The sequence below is a fragment of the Abramis brama genome, assembly GCF_963993115.1.
Source record: "Abramis brama genome assembly, chromosome: 14".
In the NCBI taxonomy this organism is placed as follows: domain Eukaryota; kingdom Metazoa; phylum Chordata; class Actinopteri; order Cypriniformes; family Leuciscidae; genus Abramis; species Abramis brama.
In genome coordinates this window covers 15,905,862-15,931,443 of record NC_139976.1, presented here as the reverse complement: position 1 = coordinate 15,931,443, position 25,582 = coordinate 15,905,862, and the positions used below count along the sequence as shown (strand labels likewise).

General features: G+C 38.7%; 1 protein-coding gene across 2 annotated transcripts in view; it reads right to left on the bottom strand.

Annotated features, from left to right (window-relative positions):
* The window catches only part of mpp7a (MAGUK p55 scaffold protein 7a), a 154,136-nt gene that overhangs the window by 48,011 nt on the left and 80,543 nt on the right, over window positions 1–25,582 (bottom strand). For both annotated transcript variants that reach the window (XM_084134883.1, XM_084134884.1), the window contains exons 5-7: window positions 23,630–23,707; window positions 13,750–13,830; window positions 10,040–10,171 (exon numbers count right to left, since the gene is read on the bottom strand). In XM_084134883.1, the coding sequence (XP_083991009.1) occupies window positions 10,040–10,171; window positions 13,750–13,830; window positions 23,630–23,707 (291 nt within the window). The remainder of the gene's footprint in view (window positions 1–10,039; window positions 10,172–13,749; window positions 13,831–23,629; window positions 23,708–25,582) is intronic.

Sequence of the window (25,582 nt, the reverse complement as noted above, 5' to 3'; positions counted from 1 at the left end):
ATCATTAACAAGTATTTTGCTGAAAATTGGGTCTCATTAAGGTAATAAGGCTGAGGAATGCCAGCATATAGACTGAAAACAGGACAGGCCTGAAACGGATGGAAAAAAGAAAGAATGACAGGAAGGTAAATGGGAATGTGTGGAGGTAAAGGGGGAATGAGCGGAAGAGGGAAGTTGAGGCCTGGGATAAAATGCTGGATACCATCTTAAATGTCTCCTGCAGTATGACCCTAAAAGCTAGACATGGCCATTTTATATCCTTTGAGAAAACACTGCTGAGCAGGTTTACAGCATCAAGTCATTTTTCCGTCCAGGCTGAAACCAAAATACTGCACTAAAATTGCAGCTAAACACAAACAATTTTATTTGTAATATTATTAGATAATATGGAATTTTGGACTAATAAGATTCATCGGCTACCGAGTGCAACAACTCAAGTCAACACAATTGCTTGCTTGATTGCTGCTGGATCGATGGTGCTTTGGCCAAAAACTTGGATGTTTATTCAAAAGTATAAAAGACTTAAATCTGTGTGTGTCTGTGGTTTCACACACCAGATCTTCCATAGGATGCAGTGTTGCTTGTGTTCACTGTAAATCACCCCACTAAGGAAACATCACTTTCAGAAGTCGGATCTTGTTCCTTCACCTACATGAGGAAATGCTTTCTCAAGACGAGCAGACCTCACTGCACAAAGAGCACAGTGTGTGCTCGAGCACCTCCCGTACGCTCTGTTACAGGATATAGACACAGAAACATGGACACTTGGGAAAATCAGAGCACACTATGCAGAGGAAGGAATGAAAGATTAGAAGAACAGCAAAAGGTGAGGAGAGAGGCCTTACACTTAAATAACGACCAGTGACAAACTCCCTAATAAATCTGCATTTAAAATGTTTTTTTCTTATACAAATGAGTCCATGCGTCGAACAACCGTATAAGTCCCAAAAAAATTAGATAACCATGTGACATGAATGTATGTGTGCCACTTTGTATACAGAAGCACTTTGGGGGGGTGTTAACGCGACCAATACTCCGTATTTTAAACTTTAAAATAGTCTCACACGGAAAAAAAGCTTATGTCCACTAACGAAAAATGGAGACGCCGGTTGCTTTCATGTCCACTGCGGACATTAATAGGCAAAACCTCGGCAAAAAAAGGAGAGCAAACATGAACGAATGGAAGGACAGAGCAAGGAAGTCTTTTAGGGATGCTGGTAAACCATATGTGAACCGGAGAGGAGAGCTAAAACGAGGAAAAAAGTCCACCGAAAGAGGTGAGTGTAAGAACCGTATATGTACAAAGCATCTACCTAACGTTAGCGGTTACAGTCAGAGGGGCGTGTAGGCTACTGGGCGTCGTCTACTACAGTTCATATAGCTCACTCTGTTTAACGGATCGAGTCATGAATGGGTCAAAATGAAAGCTGTACTCCTTATAACCACGGAGAAATTAATCAAAACGTTTTAGCTGCGTTTGATGTCCCTGTACTGTATTGTCTGTATTTGTTCTGTGATTTGCGTTAGCAAAAAATAAATAAATAAATAAATTGTAAGAAAGAATATTTTAGATAAAAAAAGATAAAAGATAAAAGTATCAGATCTCCAGTGGTTTAAAGTGATATGATGAATTGGACTTATACTGTTATTCCACATTAACTGGACATATACCGTTCTTCCACATTCCAGAAATGTAAATTACTCTAACTTTTTATTTTTAAGATTGACACTTAAAAATCTTCTCTCATTAAAATCGGGAAGCTTTTGTTGTCTATCTTCAAGTAAAATAAAAATATATAATATAATGTTCACAGTCCAAATGAAAAAAATGTTATATTAAAAATTTGAAAATATGGACTTGTATGGTTCTTCGTCTCAAGGCTTCAAATAATGTTAATAATTTTTTTGATAAATAAACAAATAACATTGAACACAATTTTTTTTTTATTCTGTTAACAAGGCTGTAGATTATGGAAGGGAAAATTTGCCTGGCAATTATTTCAGTCCATCACTGATCCCAGGTAACGTGGGAGATGAGTGACACATTAGCTCTCTGGTCAACATAACCCTCTGACGGTGCATATCAGTCTCTCTGGAGAGAACTTTTTTTATTCCACTCTGGGCCATCAGGGCCATGATGTATTTCTCTTGTGTACACATGTGCATCTCAAAAGCGCTAACATGTGTGATCCTGTCTTTCTCCATAATCTAATTTGTGCCTCCATTATTTCTAGAAAGTGACATTACCGTAGTGCTCGGTTTTTCACTGCTAACCCAAACCTTATAATCTTCTGTTTGCTTCAAAAGAAAAGGAAGAACAGATGAAAAACTTCAGAAGCAAGAGCTAAATTCAGATTAAGGTAGAAATAGACACCATAGATATATTTGGTAATTTGTCTTCCTGTATACATCCAGAGCATTTACCTTTGTCTACATTTACCCTTTCAATTTCATTTACATTGGAGTCCCCATACCACAAATATATACCCCACTGTACAGCTATATACCCTACTATATCAAGAATCAAAAACTACTACTACTACTAGGGTTGGGAACCGAGAACCGGTTCTTATCCAGAACCGGTAGTGTTTTTGAAAAAATACCGGAACCGTGCGAAATTCCTAAGTTTCGGTTCCGAAAACGGTTCTGGTGCGCTGTGTGGGTGTAGTGCTGTGAGCTTATCCTTTAATAGCGACGTCTCACCTCTTATTAAAATAGTAATGAATGCACTGAAAAACCCTCGCGCTACTCAAATACGTTTTGCGTCAGATATCAACGCAGAGAGAGAGAGAGAGAGAGAGAGAGAGAGAGAGAGAGAGAGAGAGAGAGAGAGAGAGAGAGAGAGAGAGAGAGAGAGAGAGAGAGAGAGAGAGAGAGAGTAGAGCTGCACGATTAAGTTAATCTGTAAAAGATCTCGATTCAAACACCCACGCGATCTTATTCCTAAATTACAAAAACCTCACCCCTGAACATTCAAATCTGTTTGCGCTGTTGTTGACCCAGAGAGTTGTCAATATGAAACAGCTTTACAATCACACAGTATCGATATTTCTGTTACAAATATTCAAATGATCACAGAAGTACTGAGATAAAAGTTTATAATTCGAGTATAAACTGATGTCTACGGTAGACATAAATAGAGAGAAGTAGCTCCAGCAACAATGTACTTCCGCAAGACGCATGCAGTTCATTAACTGCTAGAGCGCTGATTTATCCAGTAATGAAACAAGTAAAGTCTTTATGAATCAATCATTAAAAACGATTTTAAAAATAATCTGTTCTACACACATCTTACATTCAAGCATATTCTACCCCTTCTGAGAGGGTATTCTCCACTGCTGGAGATACAATAAGCTATAGGAGAGGTCCCAAATTATTCTAGAGAATGCAGACATAGGGGTGTGACGGTTAGTATATAACCGTGAGACCGACGGTTATAGTTGAACACCGTCATTACAACTCTATAACCGCCAAAACCGTGTTATTAAAATATTTTTTACAAACATTTTTTAGCATAGAGAATGCTTAAATACTAATTAAAAACAATTGTTAACAGTCTGTGTTATTAATGGTCTACATCGTTTCCAACTGTATTTGATTCTTTGCCCCTTGACCGACCGCCAATCATTTGAGATAGAAATAAAAGCTATGATATAGTGATGTGCCATCATTATGAGATTTATTAAACAAATGAAAAACATTTGCAATAATAAACATTAGCAATGAACATTTGCAATCGGGAGACATGGTTTTTACCACTTAATGAAGTTTTGTTTTGTAAATCATCAGACATGATTTTTACCACTTCATTAAGTTTTGCTTTGTAGAAAGCCTTTCTTTAAAGCGAATTTCGTTTTGTACAAATTGTATCTTAATTTTAATAAATGTTTCATCAACCAATTGCATGTATTTAATAAATAAAAAGCAAATATAGGAGACAATAATAATAACCGTGACATGAAGGCTCCGATGCGCCGCGTTCACTTGCATTGTGAAGTTGAACTAGAGCGCATCTCATCGTAAATGAATGAAACTCAGCGTAGGCCTATGCCTCATACATTAGCATTAAATATCTTTGCTGCTGCATCCTTTCTAGAACAGACAAGGGCTTACTTGCGGCTCGCATCAGCAGAGCATTACATCGTCCATAGACCGCAAAACAATCAGTGGATGGCGGGCGGGTGCGGCTTTGAAATCTGGTCAAAAAACGTTGGTGCGGATGATGAGTTTTGTGATGCGGTTGCTTATGAACTAATACCCCATCCGCGTATCTCTATTGATAACAACATTGAACACTACACAAATATTAATTTTATTCAAACTAAGTTGTCCTATAACAGACGAACCCTCCCCCGATGACGGTTATGTTACGAACCGTCACATTTGACTCACGTCATAACCGTCATCACCAATTCTGAAACCGGCACACCCCTATGCAGACATTTATTTTCCTTCAGAAAAACTAATATTTTTTTTGCAAAAATTGCATAATATGTTGAACTTGTTGACATTACCAGTCTGTTAAACTCATTTGAAAAGTATAAGAAATAAAAACAAAAAGTATTGTGGATTTTTCCCTTACTACTATTTTTTATTAGTTGTTTTAATATTTTTTATTGAATCGGAACCAGAACCGGAACCGGAAAATTTCTTACGATTCCCAACCACCACCACCACCACCACTACTACTACATATCCAACATCAAAAAGATGTCAAAATATACACAAACGTTTCTAATGAAGGCACTTGAGAGGAAACATTAATGAAGCCTTGTGTCAACCAATGAGAGATCACAGAGGAAATGAGAACAGCGTGAACTTTTATAGCACACAATGTCTGCTGGCCGTGCTTGCGTTCCAAGGCTCAACATGATAAATCTAAGCACAGACATTCAAAAACATTTTTTTCCAAAGTAGCAAGTCTTGTTTTGGCTGCACGGTTTCTGGTCCTTTGTTCATGGCAGTGAAATCCATAAAATGGTAGTCAATAGCAATCAGCCAAAAGAAAGAAATAAGCCAAATCAAAGTGTTCTAGGACATTCCGCATGCTTCATTGACATTGTCCTGGGAGACAGAAACTGCGATGAGAATCACACAAACTCAGGTAGACATATGCCTTACAAAACCTGAACTCCACAAGAACACTCAAATGACCAGCTTTATGCTGGAACTGAACACAGAAAATCTAAGAAGTTAAGAAATTCGTAAGAACGTTCCTAAATGTAAGAAATTCTTAAAAAAAAAAAAAAAAAAGATGTTCTTAAAGGCCCCCTGAAAAATTTCAAGTTATTTAGCTTTTAGTATGAATGTTAGGCTTAAAGGTGCTGTATGTAACTTTTTCACTCTACTAAAATATGTTTTGTACCATAATATGTTTGCATATATTGAGGAAACAGTTCATATACTAGTTTCTCTGAAAAAAACACTTCTACAGCCAGTTATTTTACTTTTAAATGTGTGTTTCCAGGCTGGAATGTTTGTTTTTGTTTTGGTCTGTGATACTGCACGTTGCCAATTTGCATCGTCCATTGCGTGAGCTCAAACTGGCAACCTGTGTGAGCGCCATCCAGTCTGAGGAGCAGGTGGCGGGAGAATCAACGATCTCTGATATTTAGAATTTGGACTGCAGTACCTATTTTGTCATTCTTACAGACTGCACCTTTAAGGTTACCAATGACAAAATTCGCATTTAGGAGATATAAGCATTCAAAACTTACAGTCCCTCACTTCCGCTAAAATGGATCACAAATTTTTATGATGTCACAGCGGACTTCAGCTTCTCATCACATCTTGTCCAATCAAATGCTCTCTAGAATGTAAAGTGTCCCGCCCCTTATGCTATAAATACCACCACCTGGCCAAAGCAACCATCACCATCGTTGACACGTCGCGGAGCATTATGGTTTTTTGCCAGGGTCGATATTGTCCCCACCACTTTTTGAAACAACTCGCACCACGGATTGTACCCAATACAAATAAATAAAACATCTCCAGTTAACTAGCAGGGCATTCATTTTGTTCGTTTGTCAAATAAGAGGCATTCTAGCGCTGAAATGTGTTGTTTTTTAAATCAAGCTGCTGAGCTCGTTGCCGCTGATATCAGTGGCATGGATACAGTGTTCTCTTGTGGCTGCCTTTGCGACTCTAAATAGACTCTATTTGTTCCGGTGAAATCACAAAACAAAATGCACACAAACGTGTCCCTGCTTGATATACAACCACTGATAAACATATTCGGTTTTGATGAGTCCAAATTAGAACCCAAAACCTCTGACATGCTTGGCAAAAGTTCAACCACTAGACCATGAAAGTACACAAGTTACATTCGCGGATCTATGGCTACGTTCACACTGCAGGCTGAAACGACCCAATTCCGATTTTTTTGCCCCTATGCGACCTGTATCTGATCTTTTCATGACAGTCTGAACGACACAGATCCGATCTTTTCAAATGCGACCCAGGCCACTTGGGTATGTGGTCCAAAATCCAATACATATCCGATCTTTTGAAATGCGACTTCAGTCTGAACGGCCAGGTCGCATGTATCCGACCCGCACGTCATTGATACGCGAAAAACGTCATAATTCTGCGTTGAAGTAGTCGTCGGTTTGAAAACGGACTGCATATTCGTCGAGCTGAGGTAAATCTGCCGAACTGGTCGACCTCGACGAGCCCGTTAATTAAATAAATAAATAAAAGCCCACGGCCACCATCATTATATATGACTAACGTTATGTTAACTTATTTGTGCTGATATTAGATAGGTCAGCGGCTGCTGTCTGGCTCTTGTGTAACGGTCGCTGCGCGCGCTCGTGTGTATGTGTGTGAGAATCACAGTTAGTTGAAGTTTAGCTACTTCCGCAAACAACAAGTGACGTCGTTGACCGTTGAGTACTCTTCTGCGCATGCGGGTCACTTCTGGGTCATTTCACGTTCACACAGGAGATCACAAAAGGTCGCATTTAATTGGAAATGTGAACGGCCTTGCAAAAAAATCTAATTTTTTCAAAAAATCGGCATTGAGCATTAAGCCCTGCAGTGTGAACACAGCCTATGATTTATTCACGTGTAAATTCTCGGCACTAACAATATATATTAGTAGATCTCAATAAATGACAAATTAAACCCAATGTACTATTGAAATTGATTTCTGGACATCGTAATGTTATTTTTTCCATTGTAATATTAATGTACAATTAAATTGTACACATATTGTACATATATCTTAGCACTGTATAGCAACCTCCACCCCCCCACACCACACACCTGTCCCACCCACTTTTTAAAACAAAATTACGTCACTGGTTGGAGATATGCGTTCGGTTGCTCGAGTTTTATTCTGTTTTCCAACTGTACGTTGGTTAGGAATGAAATGGCTAAAATTTATTCACACCTCTACTATTGAATCCAACGTATCATCAGCGCTCGTATTCGCTTCCATGGTGCTGTCAAGTACGACTTGCAGTCTTGTGAGGTAAACTAAACGCTATTGGCTATTTTAAAAGGGGGAGGAGCCATTCAATATGTCCCGCCTTAGCTTCCTGTTTCAGAGGAAATTACATCAATGCATCATACAAAGCTGCACGTTCCAAGGCACTTCAGTGGGCCTTTAAGAAAATATCTGAGAACTTAAAGGTGCAGTAAGCGATTACTGAGAAACACTGTTGATATTTGAAATCACAAAAAACAAATACGCCCCTACACACAAATGGATCACACCCAATCTTGATAGCTCCGGCCCCAAACTCATTTTGAAAAAGGTGAGGGGGTAGATTAATATAGCCCTCAGGGTGAGTGACATGGAGATTGAAGAAGACTACTACATCACAAGACAAACTGTATAGTTAGGGATTAAAGATTTTGTTGGTCACGCTCCAACTTAAATGTGCAATAAGCACCTCGATGCTCGCCAACCAACACAAGTCGTGAGATGAAATGAGTGCACACACAATCTACAGCCAAATCATCTTGTTGGCAAATGTCTGTTCTGTCTACTATCCTCCTATTACTCAGTCTGAAGATCTGGATATAGCAAATACACTATCTATCCAACAAACACACACCCATACACACACTCTTTTGCCTTCCTATAGACCTTTCAGTAACCTTATCCAAAACAACACATTCTTTCAATAAAATCCACCACTGAGCTCACTTTTGCTGCTGCCATGTACGCTGATCCAAGCCCAATTATTTCAGCATCCTGCCATTGCTGCTAATAAATCAGCAGGTTAAAGTTACCAAACAGAAGGGAGAGCATTTGAGGATTTGGGTCCCACCCCCAAAGTCCCAAGGACCTGAACCCAACACCCCCCCAGCCGCCTTCCACTTTCTTCTCATTACTCCCCTCACTAAAATCCTGCATGATGTCATGGGCTGAAAAATGATAGCAATTAATCAGAGCTACCGAATCCTACCCATTCAACTAATCACAATTATACAAACAGATGAATCATCCTCTGAGGCAAAAGTCTGCTAACTACCACACGTAAGAGGAAAAAAAAAAGTAAATTAAAGTTAAACTTTACAGTCCTTTTGTCAATGACTGCATTTGCTGTCTGAGCCTGATATATACAATTTCAAGAAACAATTGCAAAAAGAAATTCAGTGCAAAGCTCAGTGGGCTGATTCAATTGGTGAGAAAAACACATTCGACTTTTTGTCTGAAAAACAGTTTTTTTCTAAATATAAAATGTAAACAGATTTTTCTGAAGGCTGCCATCATGTAAAAATGCTGAGGATTGGGCCACAGGTCAGACTGTTTATCTACAGGAAAGAAGAGATTTATTTTGCATTTCATTTCACTTAGGAGAAAGTAACATGCATTCACTAAGATCAAATGCTGGTCTACAGCTGTTAAATCTGAATTCTGTAACATTTGATCTAGAACGCCATTTCAGGACTTCTGTAGGGACATTCACAAATAATGCATTTTCATTATCTACCATACACAATTAATGTGTTAATGTTTCTGAAAAAAGTCTCTTATTCTCACAAAGACTGCATTTATTTAATCAAATATAGTTAACAGTAATATTGTGGAAAAAAATTACAATTTAAAATAACCGTTTCTATTTCAAATACTTTTTTAAATCAAATCACTTTTCCAGTGATGGCAAAGGTTAATTTTCAGCATCAATTAGAAATATTAGAAATCATTCTAATATGCTGATTCAGTGCCTAAGCAAGTTAATATGTCTTATTACTTTCAATGTTGAAAGTCATGATGTAAAAATCATGATGCATTTTTTCAGAATTCTTTGATTATCAAAGTTCAAAAGAACCGTGTTTATTTGAAATCAAAATGTTTTGTAACATTATAAATGTTTCTGCTATCACTTTTGATCAATTTAGGTCTGTCAGGCAGACAGACAGTACTTTAGGTACAACATCAGTCCAGAAGTGTTACGCTACACTACCACCTTCAATAAATCTTCCCACAAGCCCAACAAATGCTCAGCTAAATATAAGAAGATCTAATATGTCATTCTGTGATTCTCAAAACTTGAGAATGCAAATAGATGTCAGTGCTCATTCATTGTCACTTTCAAGTACAGTACAGCCAAACAGGATTGGGTAACTGCTGACAATACAAGTAAACAGAGGTCCTGATTCTGACAGCTCACTGAGAAATTAGATGAAATGGAAGAGCAAACGTTGGACAGAAATCTGGCTTAGAGAGAGCTGTGAATGACACGTAAGGGAAAGTGGATCAGACACATACATCTATACACTGCAGGAGACCACTGGACACAGAGCTGGTTTCTATGTAATGTAATGCGGAATGTGGCCTGTGTCATGTTTAGGCAGAGGATATGTGGTCACTCAGGAACTAGAGGATAAGGGTGAACAGGGAGTGTGAGCCAAACACATCACTAACACTATCACGCGAATGCGCATATATTTATGTGCTTCATGTTCACAAGAGTGTTTTCCACTACGTGTGCTTGAATTATGGCAGCCCATATGTGTCTGGCTTTGACAGTATGTGGAAAATTACATGTGTTTGTAAGTGTGTGTGAGAAGGAAGTTCTCTCACCAAAGGCTCTTTATTCTTGACCAGTCGAATGATCTTGACAGAGTCTTCTTCATCATCAATGTCATCTGGCAAAGGAGGAAGTTCTGGATCGTAACTCTTCCTGGCCACAGTATCATGAACAGACAACAAACTCTGCAACGAGAAAGAGTTGTACACATAAAAACCCACAGAAACACACACAGTAAGAAAAACAGTAGTCGTTTGACTGATTTTGTGTAGCTACTCGTTTTGGCTAATCATTCCAGCCTTGATACTCCAAGCATCTGCTTGAATCCTATAGTATAAATCATGGAGCTTTAGAGGTCTGCTTTAGATTACTACCTCCTACTGACAAATAAAGCTGCTTTTGAATTGATTACCATTACTATTTCACTACAACCATCTTTGGCAATGTTGTTTGTTATAGCATCGCCAGCAAAAAAAGAATGAAAAAAGAACTGAATCAAAACCAAGACCAATCATATTGTCATCTTTAATTTGATTTGATTATTATTATGAGTATTATGAGTATCCTGCTGGGAATACGGCAGCATTGCTGTGAGTTTCCAAGGAGCGAGGAAACTTAACAGCAGATGGATGGACAGAAGGCAATGAAATTCTCAGCCATTTCAGATATTTCACACCTCAGCTCTCAAAGAACGAGCTATAGTTTAAGAATGACGGCATTCAGAGATTCATTACCGAGCCGCTTTAACGATGCTGTGTCAAATGCAGCTGCAGCTTTTTTCTTTCTTTTGCTCCTTTTCTCCCTTGCATATCCAACATAAAACCATCTTCCAGTTATGTGCCAGAGATAAAAAATGAGAGGGAAGAAAAAAACTGAAAAAAAGAGGGAAGAGACAAGACAGAGAGGAGAAGAAAAGTGTCTGTTTTATGACATGGGATCAAGCTCCAGAACAACACTCAACATGTGGCTAAAGCAGAACAGATGGGAGAGCGAGCAAGAGTGGTGGAAACAAACAGAGCAAGAGAGGCATGTGTCTAGGGAGTGAGTCAATCTCATCAGTCCAGGGTAATGACAATTATATGCAATTATCTGATAATTAACCAATTAACTAACAATTCAATCCTCACAGATAAAGGCAGGTAAAAAATAAAAGTAGAATCTGGATCAATACTCAATCTACACCACCGCTGCTAAATCTGATCATATTTGCTGTCCACATACAATATGATGAAAAGATATAGTACTTCTGGCAATAAACTATTTCTATTGAGATCTCACAACATCAATGGGAAATCTTTTTCAGTGTGAGGAGTGTGATCCAATTCCTTGACAAATAACTTATGAGCAGATTCACTAGAAAATTACTTTTATAGCAAACCTCATCTCTGATTGGACTACACACATGCCAATCAACCACATCAACACCTATTTGTAAAGATAGGGAGTATACTATGATATGTAAACAACTTAAAACAACTAGAGACAGAAAACTTCCACAAGCCAGTGTTTGTGCATTTCCGATGGTGAAATGAAAACGAGAGCAGAACATACACATTGTTCTATAGGGTACAATGTTGATTGTGTCTACACAAAATGCAGATTAGACTGAAAGGTGCAGTTGTTTAAGCAAACTGAAATGGAAATTTTTTAATTGCCATTCCTTTTATTCTTCCAGATGACCAGATCTATAAAGATCTAAAAAAACACTTTACACCAGATAGTGTTACACTTAGACTTGAATAAAATATCACAGTATAAATATTGTTAAAGCATCAAGGCATTAACCATCTGCAACCACATTTTTTCCCCATTACTCTTTCTTTGTCTTCATTTTCTGAGGGCAAAATCGATGTGGTTTTCCTAAAACATGGTGTGGCCAAAGAAAGCCGCAGCTTGCCATGCAGACCCCAATCCACACGTTATATCAGCACAACACCTTAGTGACTGCATTGATGCCATAGAGAAACTTTTTTCTTCAGAAAACATCTCAATCTAGTCCCTATCAAATTCAGTGCATAACTACATGATGAGTAGTGAAAACAATGAGTCAAAGCATCATATTTTCAGGAACACTGAAAAAGGGGGGAAAAAAAACATAGGATTGGCATTCCTTAAAGCTTCTGAAAAATGACTGCATATTGAAATCTGACTTTACTTCTATCCATTCACAGAAAGGATTATTTCAGGAAAATTCTAACATGTCTCTGCCTCTTACATTTGATTAGTGAAATTGCGAGGCAGCGTAATAGCACCACTCTGTTCCCACAGAGTCTGTCTACCTTCCAACAACCCAGTCTAAATTCACTATCCTGTCACGAACCACACACACACACGGTGTTTTGTGGAGCTAAACGCTCTCCTGAGGTTATAGGGAAGGGGTCAGCATTAGGCCAGGTGGCAAAAGAGTGAATTGAGGCTCAAAAGCAGTAACTCATTTCTTCATGTACTCTTGCAATGTGTGTATGTGTGCACGCATGTTAATTAGTTATAGTGGGCCTCCTAAAATAACAAATTGCTGAACTTGTTCAAATAAAGTCTGGGAAATGTAACTGGGCATGCAGCTCTCATTAGGAAAGAGTTTGTCATACGAACAGTCATTATTCAACATGCTAAACTAACTACCTATATACACGCCTGCACAAAATCTACACACACAAGCACAAGAGAAAAGGGCAAAGCAATGCAGTTCTATCTATCTATCTACATACACAAACTTGTGAGCCGCTCATCCCCTATTTCTCGCTCCTCCGTTCTCACTCAGACCAGAGCAGCTCTTTCTTTCCACAACACACGGGTTGCCGTAATTGCCACTTTCATCAATGTCAATATAAGTCAGTAAGCGGGTCTAATATGAGTAAAATGTGTTTTTTCATGTGTGAATCATAAAGGAGGGAGGAGGAAGGAGATCATTTAATAGGTTCTGATTTATGTCTGGTCACAGGGAATGGATCATTTCAACACTAATTGAGAGTGATACAGTTACTATCGTACAGAGACGCCATTCTAGTCCCTAGAAGCCATCTGCTAGCGCTTTACACAGCACCAATAGACATTGGGTTAAAGACATAAGGGAAAGAAAATTAAACTAAGGAAGAGAGGAATGTAGACTATAGGAATATAAGGGCAGAGAGTACTATAATGTAGCCAGACTACAGATTAAATGTGATATGCACTGCCATTCAAGTCAAAGAATGTAAAAATGTTAAGCAAAAATTATTAACCTGATCAAAAGTATCATTTATAATGTTATAAAAGATTTATATTTCAAAATAATGCTGTTCTTTTGAATTTTCTATTCATGAAGGATTTCTGAAGGATCATGCTACACTGAAGACTGAAGTAATGACTGATTCAGCTTTGCCATCATAGGAATAAATTACAATTCATTTTTCAAAAGTTAAATGAAATAAGAAGAATGTCTTGAAATTGTGACTTAATTTCCTTTGACTTAAATTATATTAACATTTATTATACATGAAATTATTATTATTTAACTATATATATATATATATATATATATATATATATATATATATATATATATATATATATATATATATATATATATATATATATATATATAAACAATGTAAATTGTTAAATCTTTTAAAATATAATTCCCATCCTCCATTTGTGTAATTTCATAGTTTTTATAACTTTAAGAATTAGTAAATGTTTCCAACATTTTAATTGGTAGTATTAAGTGTTATATCTGAAGGCATATGGTGCAAACAAAAATGTGTTTATTTGTTTACTCTCTTACCTTTACATGTGGTTTGGACAGTAGCTTGACAAGCTCTCGGATCTCATTACTTGCACTTCTTCCATGAAGTTCCTCTGTCAACTGAAGAAGACGACAAGAGAGGTAGTGAGAGAGAAATAACTTAGTCCATAACTTCCATGAACACATGCATTGGTCATACAGACATGAACACGTATATTATGAATAATTGGAGTATAAATGTCTCCCTTGTGGCAGGTAGCAGGTGGAGAGTGTGTGTGTATGTTTAAGAGATTGAGAGATTTATAGCAGCACAGGTGCAGACTAAATGAGGCACAGAGACACGTTGCTGTTTCTCTAAGTAAGGAGAAAGACACAGAAAGATGGGCTTGTTCCCCAGATCCATTTGAAGTGTTACTCCTGGGCCACAACCTTATTACTGACCTCACTCACTCTGGATGTGGATGTGGATGTGGATGTGTGTGTGTGTGTGTGTGTGTGTGTGTGTGTGTGTGTGTGTTGAAATGCTGTAATCAGTGTTTAAAGAATCACTCCCTTGGGATGTCAGTAGACTTTTCCAGTAACCAGCCAAATGGAAGGTGACGTTCAGTTGAGTAATGGTGACAGTGACCCTTAGTGACACACACACAAACTCCATCGTGTATAATAGATACATACCAACAACTGTAACTGATGTTGTAGCAAGCAGAGGTCACATATGGATAAAAACAGCATGCACAGAACAGGCATCAGTCTTTCATGACTATTTTTACATATGTACTGTACACTCAGTAATTCAGGGGGCCTGTTATCACAACCTAAATAAATGCATGGTTGAAAGTTTAAAATTCTGATTTAGTGATTTTGTTTTAGTCAGTTTAATGTGATTTAAGTTTAAATGACTTAAACATCCAAGTTGACTGTACTAAAAAGGTTTACACTGTAAAAGGTTCTGCCTTAAATTAAGTTGAAAACATTTTTTTTTTTTAGTTCAGTCAACATAATAATGTTGATCATTAACTTAATATTGTGTGTAATTTAAACTCAAATTTAAGTTGTAGTAACTTCATGAAATTGTCTAGATTGAGTAAATGGGTAAATTGGGTAGTGGATTTCTAGTTCCCAGCATGCTTTGCAGAGGACTGGATCGGTATGGAGGGCCTCAAGCGTCTTGGAAATAGTAATAAAGCATTTAATTATTAAACTAATTGTAGAATAAAAACAGGCATTAATAAATTTGTTTACACATTAATCTATAAATAGACTAATTCCATAGTAAATAATTACTTAATATTGAATAGGCAACAAAGAGTAATTATAAAAAGAATTTATAAATGAAACATTAATCCATCAATAAATGGTTCAAATTAAAGGCGCAATATGTACAAATTTAAAGATCCAAAAACCACTAGAATATTGTTATACATTTTGTTGACTTGTGTACTTAAATTATCCCAGACGCTTCCAATGAAGTTTAAATCGAGAGAAATCAGCAATTTTAAAGGCACACTATGCAGCTTTCCGTTTTTGTCAAACAGCGACCCCTAGAGTCGCTGTGGAGTACTTGTATTTAACATTACTGTCGTAAATACCACTTGCGCAGAGCCATCTCTGCACTCACGGCCTGATCCCTTCCGCCCTCTATACCGGTACCTTCTCAGTAGGATGGAAGCTGTAATGAGTGGAAATAAGGTGTGGCCCCTTTAAGAGCTGCGCGCCCTGTTGAACTGTCGGCAGTCTGTATTGTATGTGCACCTCGAACACCCCATGTATGCGGGTTATTTCAGTTTGATGCTCATTCTTATCCTACTTTTGTTTATCAAGTAAAGCTGTGGACGGTAGAACGGGTGACAGACAGTTACACGAGTTCGACTGGGGAATAAAGTGCAAGTTGTGAGATGCCAATCGCCTCCGTGAGTCTGTCTGGCCTCTGTAATAACTTCATCTGTGAGCTTTCCCTATTTCTCCTCCTGACACAACGCGTTACAAAGCGTTGGACATCGAACAGGCACAGATAACCTCTGAAGATGTCTACTAGTCCATCAACAAGAACGATATTTACTCGAGTCTGACTCCTTGCTTGGTCAGTCTGCCGTTTCCTCTTTCTTTGGTCCTCCGACAAAGCTTTCCTAGCTTTCTGCTTCTTTTTTACCGGTTCAGCCATGACGAAGTGCCGTAAAGCAATTCGTTACATCGCGAGACCTGATATCACGCGATACTTCCTGACGGCGGCCCGCCGGCCCAAAGTTGCAAGGGTGGTTTTTCGGCTCACAGGCGCTTGGGGGGTGCGAGACGACCACCATTCAACCTGAAAAAAGTCATATAACTATTCCAATGACTCCGAAGTTGCTCGGTTAAGGTAAAAAAGTTACTTAGTTCACCTTTAATCGTAACGGCCCGTGTCATTGTGTTGCCTGTCAATTATGTCATATCTGCCTTACCCTCGATTCCTGGTTTAACTTGCATAGAAACCATGGAAACACCAAAGAAGCTTCAATATATTATGCATTTTAATATACAGATGAGCAACTGCTTGGATACATTTACTGACAGAAAACTAAGCATCGGTAAATAGCTGCTCAACATGGTGGTTAGTAGTTCTTTTACGTCCTCACGTAATGACGTCAATTCTATCATCCCGGCGGATAAAAATAAATTCAGATAAAGGCATTTTATCAGTTAATCATAACATCAGTTAAATAATAGTAATCATCGTCATAATCATCTTGGTTACGTTTCTTACATTTACGCTTTGCAAATGAACCCTGTACAGGCGATGTGCAAACGCGGATGTTTTACATGTCTAAACGATAGCCTATAAAGTGAATAAACTGGTCTTCATCAATTTTATTTTATTTGTTATTAAATAAACTTACATTTCGCTGAATTCGGCCCATCATTCAAGTCCTCGGTTCACCTGTGCTCATGTATCAGCACAGCATGCAGTTGGCCGAAAGAAAGTTCGGTTCAGAGACGGTGCTATCACGCATGCTCAGTATCTCCAGCTCATCGGGTCTCCGTATCGAACGTGTCCGAAAGAAACATTTCTCGGATCTGTACTGGTGATCAGAGAACTGCTGTAGCAGTATACGTGCGCTGAGCTGAGAACTGCTGAAACCTGAATATATTGCCTATAGTCGACAAAACTAAAAATTAAATGCATGTCTCCAGTATGTTTAATACGTTTTGATTAACATAATAAACATTTACTTTGCGCCCTTAAAACCTTAGAAATTATATTAGCTGTTCCTGAAAATAATGTTTTAGTATAATAATAATTGTTTAGTTTTACAATCCATTCATTGTGTTTCAAATCTTTAAAATAATACAGTGAAAAGAGGGTATTTATGTGATAAACATGTTTCCAACATGTTTTATTTTGTTACACTTATTGATGTTCAACAAAATACTTGAGAAACATGTCCCTCTGAAAAAAATTGCACGCATGCTCAGCTCATCGGTTCTCAGTATGTCAAACGTGTCCGAAAGTAACCGCTCTCGGTTCTGTACTGTGATCTGAGAACCGCTGTATCTGTACGTTCGGTAGTACGCGCATGCTCAGTATCAGCTGCTTGTGCTCATCAACTTCTCTCAGCACAACATGTCTCAGTTCAGTGAACTGTTGGAGTTACTGGAGTAACATATACTCTGGGATATTGGTTTATTTCGAGTCAGAGGGACTTGTCAGGCATGCCCGAAAGTGAGTAGTTGTGGATCAGCGCTGACGCAAGATGCGAACTGTTTCGAACGATTCAGTCCGATTTAGTGTACTGGTTCGACCGGTTCACTAAAAAGAACCAGTTCATAAGAACAATTCGTTCACGAAACGGACATCACTAATGGTTAGTCTTAATGTTTGAATCTCTTGTTTTCTTGATTTACCGCGAGTAACATGTTTGTACCATGCCTCAGAGACAACACTATTTTGTCAAGTGGCTAACATGGCATAATCAGAAAGAGCTTTATTTGTAGTAAGAGTAATAAAGCATTTTCTCCACCATATAATATATTTAAAAATTAACTGCATGCCATTTAGCAACACATGATCCAGCTTTCATTAATATAGTATTCTTCTAATATGCGCAACGGCCTCATAGTCATAACAGTGATGGGATGCGAGGATGCCGCATTTAACGTCAGGTAGGCAGTCTACACATCTGCACGACAAGCCAGTTACATTCTAGAGCTAGTTACATTCATCCCACTTCAGCTAATTTGCATCATTTTACCTCGTTTTAACAGCACAAGGCCCAAAGTGTCACGGAAAAGCTAAATGGAGAGGCTAAAAGGAGAAGCTTAATGACTAAGCAAATCGAATAGCTAATAGAAACAGGAAAAACAGCGGGAAAATGGATGGCTGTGGAATTTAACTGAAATAGTTTAGATTAATTGGTAGGGTATAACAAGTAGTTGGAGCGACTTCATTTTTTTGAGTAATCAACAAAAAAAATAGTTTGTTACAGGTAAGTTCCTCTAACTCAATATATAGTAGTCAACATTTGAAGTGGATCAAAAAAGTTCAAAGTTATCCTAAGACAAGAACAGGTATTACTCAAAATTCATGTATAACTTTGAAAGGTTTTCTAGTTTTCAAATGTTGACTAGTGTAATTAACAACTGTAACCAACAGTTGAAAATAATCTCATTCAAAGTTGCCATAACAAAAAAAAATGTGTGTATACACACTGATCTATATAGAATGACTGGATAGCTCATGACGTCATAAACAGTGAAGCCACCGCGCCGCCATATTGGTATTCCCTAGTGAGCACACGCGTTCTATTGAATCTATAGGAAATTGTATGATTTGACTGAAAAAACATTGCCTAACGAGAGACAGTTTTTAAATCTAAAGTCTCCCTGTACATTCTCACAACGCAAACATCCTAAGCATTTAAATGGGTATTTGTTTAAAGTCGGAAATTTTTCCTGCTTATTAAAAAACGGCAATTTCTTTGCAAAAGGAATAAAAAGCTGTACAAGAACACTAGTCGGCCTTCACTGAAAAGCTATCTTCACAGGTAAGAAAAACAGTTTGATACTAATAATTAAATAGTGAATGCTAAAGACCTATATTTTTGTGAATTGGTGAATAGAATAGAATAGAATAGAATCGGGCATTTATATAGCGCTTTCATATGTACTGCTGTACACCCAAAGCGCTTTACAATCATGTCAGGGGATCTCTCCTCAATAATTCAGGTGAATATTGTTTCGTAGCCACGAATTAATAATACCTCAGCACGTTATACTAATTTGTTCCCTCGTTTTATTATATTGTAGCCACGTTGTAATTCGTTAAATCAAAATGAGGGAGGGAATTAGTTCGTCGTTCAAGTCGTCGTAACAACGAATTATTTAGATCAGTGGACAGGGCGCATAAGAACAAGCAGAGAGAGAGCCCCGGCCGCGCGCGCGCACACTCACCGCCTTCAAACAACACAAGCGCTGTATTGCTCTCTCTCCCTCGCGCATATCAACATCAATTGACACAATAGTAAAAGGTCGGTAGACCGATTGTGTTTTATAGATTAGTAGTTTGTTCATATAAAGTGTTTGATTAGCAAGTACATGTTCAGGAAATGCATAATACAAATTGTATGGGTTAATGTAACGGTAAACGGACTCTGCACAAAGCTCTTTTGAAGCTGTCAAATGGTGTCGCTGTTGGACACTTAATTGTGATTATTGCTGCTCTGAGGTTTCTTATAGGCTACTGTTGACTGTTTTATCGTTGTTTTTTGAAGAAGCAGCAACTCTTGCCTCGGAGAAAACAACACGGGCATAGCGACAATTTTGCATAAAAATTACTACTTATAGGGCTTGAATTACAACCTGTGGGCAGTTTTTCTTACATTCTTTTGTGAACGTCGTTTTACACTTGTATGCTGCACAGCGGGTCATCTTTAAGTGCCGTCGGAGCTACCAATCTCTGTATAATGGGCGTTGGAGCCCTCTGCTGGTAGGGAATCGTAAGATGGCCGCTCGAACACTTCCGGTGGCTTCACTGCCTAGTGGCAGTTTAGAACGTCATGAGCTATCCAGTCATTATATAGATCAGTGTGTATACAGTGGCCCTAAAGTATTATTATCTTTAAATTAACGGAATTAAATTTATATATCCTGCTCACTTTACGACTTAAAAAACACACACACACACACACACACACATATACATACATACATATACATGTACACACATACCATACATACACAGTGGGGAGAACAAGTATTTGATACACTGCCGGTTTTGCAGGTTTTCCTACTTACAAAGCATGTAGAGGTCTGTAATTTTTATCAAAGGTACTCTTCAACTGTGAGAGACGGAATCTAAAATCCAGAAAATCACATTGTATGATTTTTAAATAATTAATTTGCATTTTATTGCATGACATAAGTATTTGATCACCTACCAACCAGTAAGAATTCCGGCTCTCACAGACCTGTTAGTTTTTCTTTAAGAAGCCCTCCTGTTCTCCACTCATTACCTGAATTAACTGCACCTGTTTGAACTCGTTACCTGTATAAAAGACACCTGTCCACACACTCAATCAAACAGACTCCAACCTCTCCACAATGGCCAAGACCAGAGAGCTGTGTAAGGACATCAGGGATAAAACTGTAGACCTGCACAAGGCTGGGATGGGCTACAGGACAATAGGCAAGCAGCTTGGTGAGAAGGCAACAACAGTTGGCGCAATTATTAGAAAATGGAAGAAGTTCAAGATGACGGTCAATCTCCCTCGGTCTGGGGCACCATGCAAGATCTCACTTCGTGGGGCATCAATGATCATGAGGAAGGTGAGGGATCAGCCCAGAACTACATGGCAGGACCTGGTCAATGACCTGAAGAGAGCTGGGACCACAGTCTCAAAGAAAAGCATTACTAACACACTACACCGTCATGGATTAAAATCCTGCAGCACACGCAAGGTCCCCCTGCTCAAGCCAGCGCATGTCCAGGCCCGTCTGAAGTTTGCCAATGACCATCTGGATGATCCAGAGGAGGAATGGGAGAAGGTCATGTGGTCTGATGAAACAAAAAAGAGCTTTTTGGTCTAAACTCCACTCGCTGTGTTTGGAGGAATAAGAAGAAGGATGAGTACAACCCCAAGAACACCATCCCAATCGAGAAGCATGGAGTCCCATGCAGAAGAACATCATTCTTTGGGGATGCTCTTCTGCAAAGGGGACAAGACGACTGCACCGTATTGAGGGGAGGATGGATGGGGCCATGTATCGCGAGATCTTGGCCAACAACCTCCTTCCCTCAGTAAGAGCATTGAAGATGGGTCGTGGCTGAGTCTTCCAGCATGACAACGACCCGAAACACACAGCCAGGGCAACTAAGGAGCGGCTCCGTAAGAAACATCTCAAGGTCCTAGAGTAGCCTAGCCAGTCTCCAGACCTGAACCCAATAGAAAATCTTTGGAGGGAGCTGAAAGTCTGTATTGCCCAGCGACAGCCCTGAAACCTGAAGGATCTGGAGAAGGTCTGTATGGAGGAGTGGGCCAAAATCCCTGCTGCAGTGTGTGCAAACCTGGTCAAGAACTACAGGAAACGTATGATCTCTGTAATTGCAAACAAAGGTTTCTGTACCAAATATTAAGTTCTGCCTTTCTGATGTATCAAATACTTATGTCATGCAATAAAATGTAAATTAATTACTTAAAAAACATACAATGTGATTTTCTGGATTTTTGTTTTAGATTCCGTCACCCACAGTTGAAGAGTACCTATGAAAAAAAATGACAGACTTCTACATGCTTTGTAAGTGGGAAAACCTGCAAAATCGGCAGTGTATCAAATACTTGTTCTCCCCACTGTGTGTGTGTGTGTGTGTGTGTGTGTGTGTGTGTGTGTGTGTGTATATATGCATATATAGCGCTTTCACAGACCTATGACCACCAAAGCGCTTTACATATAGCCTCACATTCACCCATTCACTCACTCATTCATACACCGACGGCGGTGTCAGCCATGCAAGGCGCCATATATATATATATATATATATATATATATATATATATATATACCTACATATATACTGTTCAGAGTTAAGACAAAAGTATCTGATATTTTACTTCAAAACAATACTATTCAGTCATTAAGTGTCACATTAAGTGTCCAATAACTGAACAATTCAGTAAAATATAGCATTTACTGACATTTGTGCATTTCAGTGGTTAATCAACCTAGAAACTTCATTTGTTTCAAAACAGTTTCTTGATCTTTGATAATGTGGCCCAAAAAAAAAAAAAAAACTGACTAATATTCATTGCAAATCAGTGAGAATGTCACACTAAGTGGCCTTTTTTTTTTTTAAAAAAAGAAATCTTTTAGGATCTGAGAATTGTTTCAGACAGCAAAAATCACAGTACATCTGGCTTATGACATTTGTATTATGCCTGGCAATAGAATGATCATCTAAAATAACTCTACAAGCGGTTTCTATTAATCAATAAGGGATATCATTTTGCTGCTCTGGTGTAATCTGACATAGTTATGCATTTGTCTGACTGACGTCTCCAGAACAGACTTCAGCATCTAAGAGGAATGAGTGGAGTGGAGTATCATCCAGCAGGCTCTGGAGCGCTCCATTTTTCCACAGTTTAATGGAAGACACCCGGGACACAATGAGGACTGTAATCTGGCAATTGTTTTTATCCAGACTGAGAACTGCTTGTGGAAGTAAAACTCTTTACCGCCTAACTGTGGTCAGAATAAGAACTGCACACCTGCTACTTAACTTCATAGGATATACTGTTGTTCAGAATAGTGTGCATTTCATCTCTGCTAAATCTTTTGATGGAAATGTGTGTGCATGATAGGAGCTTGCCTGCTGTGTCAGTGCTAGACAGCATCGTAGGCCAGGCGGAGGTTAAAATGGCATTTTATGCTACACTATAAATTAAAGCTCCATTAGCGAAACTTAACACTCGAATGAGCTGTGGCGGCAAACCCACTACAGCGTTCAAAACAGCAGCACGCCGTATATTCCTCACAGCAACGGATGAAAATGATACGTCTGAAAAAACACAGGAGGGGGCTCTGAGTAATTTGGTTGCTTTGGCTGTTCGACCCTTTGATGGACCGTATCCGCACACACACACACGCAGATATCGGGTTATCCCTGTGTGGGACCTTTAGGGACACCGAAGGAAAGTGTAAATCTGAGGGGCGGATATGAGCTGCAGGTTGAGAAAGTTCTGTAACGGAAGTCGAGATTTATGGATTAATGGAGGACTTGTTGCCGCCGCCCACTGAGACATGAGTGAGCAGGAAACAGATTGATTAGCTCTTCTTGGATCAGCAGAGGATGCAGATTGGTGCACAAAACAACACTTTGTTTGAACAGATGTGGCATCTTTTAATGCAAAAATGCATTTTTGTCCATCTAAAGTCAGCGCTGACCTGAGGTGCTCTTCTCTGAATCGCCTTTGTGTTTTTTCCTTCTGTCTTTCCTCTCTGTGATCACATCCAGAGTAAACTCCTCCAAGTTTACATAGGTTTGTGTGTGTGTGTATGTCTATGTGGCCATGTTGATATAGTAGTCAGCTTACATTATGCAAGCCGTTGAGAGTTGAAATGTTGAGTGTTTTATAATACTGATGACTAATGTCTTATACAGACACGCACACACAATGCTCTACGCCTCATCTCACACACTCATCTGCAGCCCATCTACTTGTGTTCTCTACCCCAGACATCCAGCCATCTTTTCTCTTTCCTTTAAATGACAAGTTCCTCCTGGAGTCAGTCTTAAGCTAGACATGCTGCGAGACGTCTGTGTATGTGTTTTCACAGGCACACATTGTGCATGTGTGTGTGCGCGTGTTTACCCATGCAGAAGTGTGTAAAGTTTATGAGCATAAAAGTGTTTTGACTTTTAACAGGAAGTGTGTGCATGTGGTTCACTCACGTTTTGAGCCAGTGAGCTGGCGCTGTCCAGTACTGGAGTCGGTGCACGGTCTTCATAACACTGTAACTTCTCATGGATCTAATAGGCAGAGGAAGAGAAACCGGAAACAGAGCGATCACTTAAAAGTCAATGTGGAATCTAAAGTGACCCCGTTTACTTTCCTAATGTTCCTGGTCTTATTGAAAACTATTTATCTTTGGAAAACAACCAATGTAATTTTTAATGTAATCTTTAAACAAATTCTGACAACTTTATTTTCCTTTGAATAACGTTCCTTTCCACATCACTTAAGCTACACAGCTAGACTGATACTGATACACCAATAATTATTTTCATGTTATGGCCAAAAAACAAGAAATATGTTATCATATCAGTCAAAATAAATAATTTTGCCTAAAAAAAAAATAAAACACCAAAAATCAAAATAAGTTAAAATGCAACAAGTAAACTTGTTGGCAGCACAACACTATAATGTACAGCATGAAAATGGAAATTTGCTAAAAATTATATTTAGCAGTTTTAATAAATTGACTTTGTTCATCACTTGACTTGACTTATTTACACTTTAAAAACAAGATGAAAATAAGTCATTAAAATGCAAATAAGCGACAGACAGATTTTGTAAGTAAAACGGACTTTAAACAGAAATTCATGTTGATGATTAACATGAAAATTAAAAGTACAGTGTGTGGAAGAAATGAAGTCTTCTGACATGTTTTTAACAGCTGTGTGTTGAAATATCTGTTCAACCATTTCATTCTTGTTGAAATTGTGTTACCAGAACAACATCATGGTCGGGAGCCATGCAGAAGCAACCAGCACGTTTAGACTGGAATTTGTCCTGTGAAATATTATGTAATGGCACACAGTAGTAAATGAGAAATTCTCCCGCTACCAAGGGGACTAAATATTTATCAAGAGAAGACAAACGACTGCGCCACCGGGCTAGTTGTCATGGTGAAGCGGAGAGGGAAGGGAACGCTACGAGCCTGGATCGACCAGGGAAGAGAGAGAGCCAAAGATACAATTTTTCTGGATCTGCTTCTCCAGAGGCGTTTGTGATGTGGTGAAGCTTGGCCGTGTAAGAACCGTAGTCAGGGACTGTGACGAACAAACTGTGCTTTCTCAGTCACTCCGTTTGCAACACTCAAAATGTACTGAACTCCAAGCAGGGTCACCGTCTGTTACTACAGCAGCGGTGTCGAAGTGGAATCTCTCGCACACCGGCAAACACACTTGCAGGCAAAGAAAAGAGACATAAATATTTCTTATCCACTCACACACATAGACTCACACACACTCGGTGGAGGAGGAATGGAATGTGGGATCCAGTGAAGGATGGAACGCAACTGTCCGGGTCTGCGCATTCCAGGGAGCGACATCTGTTTAGGCCTTCTGCGTCGCGGCGGAGCGGTTTTGCTCTGTACAGTTTAGATTCCATCAGAGGCTGAGTGAGACTCAATGCCTTTATTTACAGCTCAAGCCGTTCTCCAGATACCTGCCTGTCCACACAGGAGCGCCAGAGAGCAGACATTTAAAATCCATTACAGAGCCCTTACACTGATCATAGCTCACGTTCCACAGAAAAAGAAAAAAAAGAGCAGGAAATGAGTGCAATGAATCAAAGTAATACCATCAAGCATTAGTGCACCACTATTCCACTACATCACAGAGGCCTTGCAGACCGATAAACAATCGCTTCATTTTTATGACTCTAAAATTGCACAGCAAGACAGAGAACATTGTGAATTGGTCAAAGCTGTAAAGCTAGTTGACGAGTCGATTAGTGAGGTAGACTTGTTTATATAGTTTTTACCTTCCTAGCTTTTGTTTTTGCTTCAATATTTGTATTGACTTTGCTTTAAAAAGAATTAATTGAGACAACTTTTAAAAGAGATTACCAATCTGACAGAAACAACCAAGTCGTCTTTCAACATTCAATCCTTGTAGTGA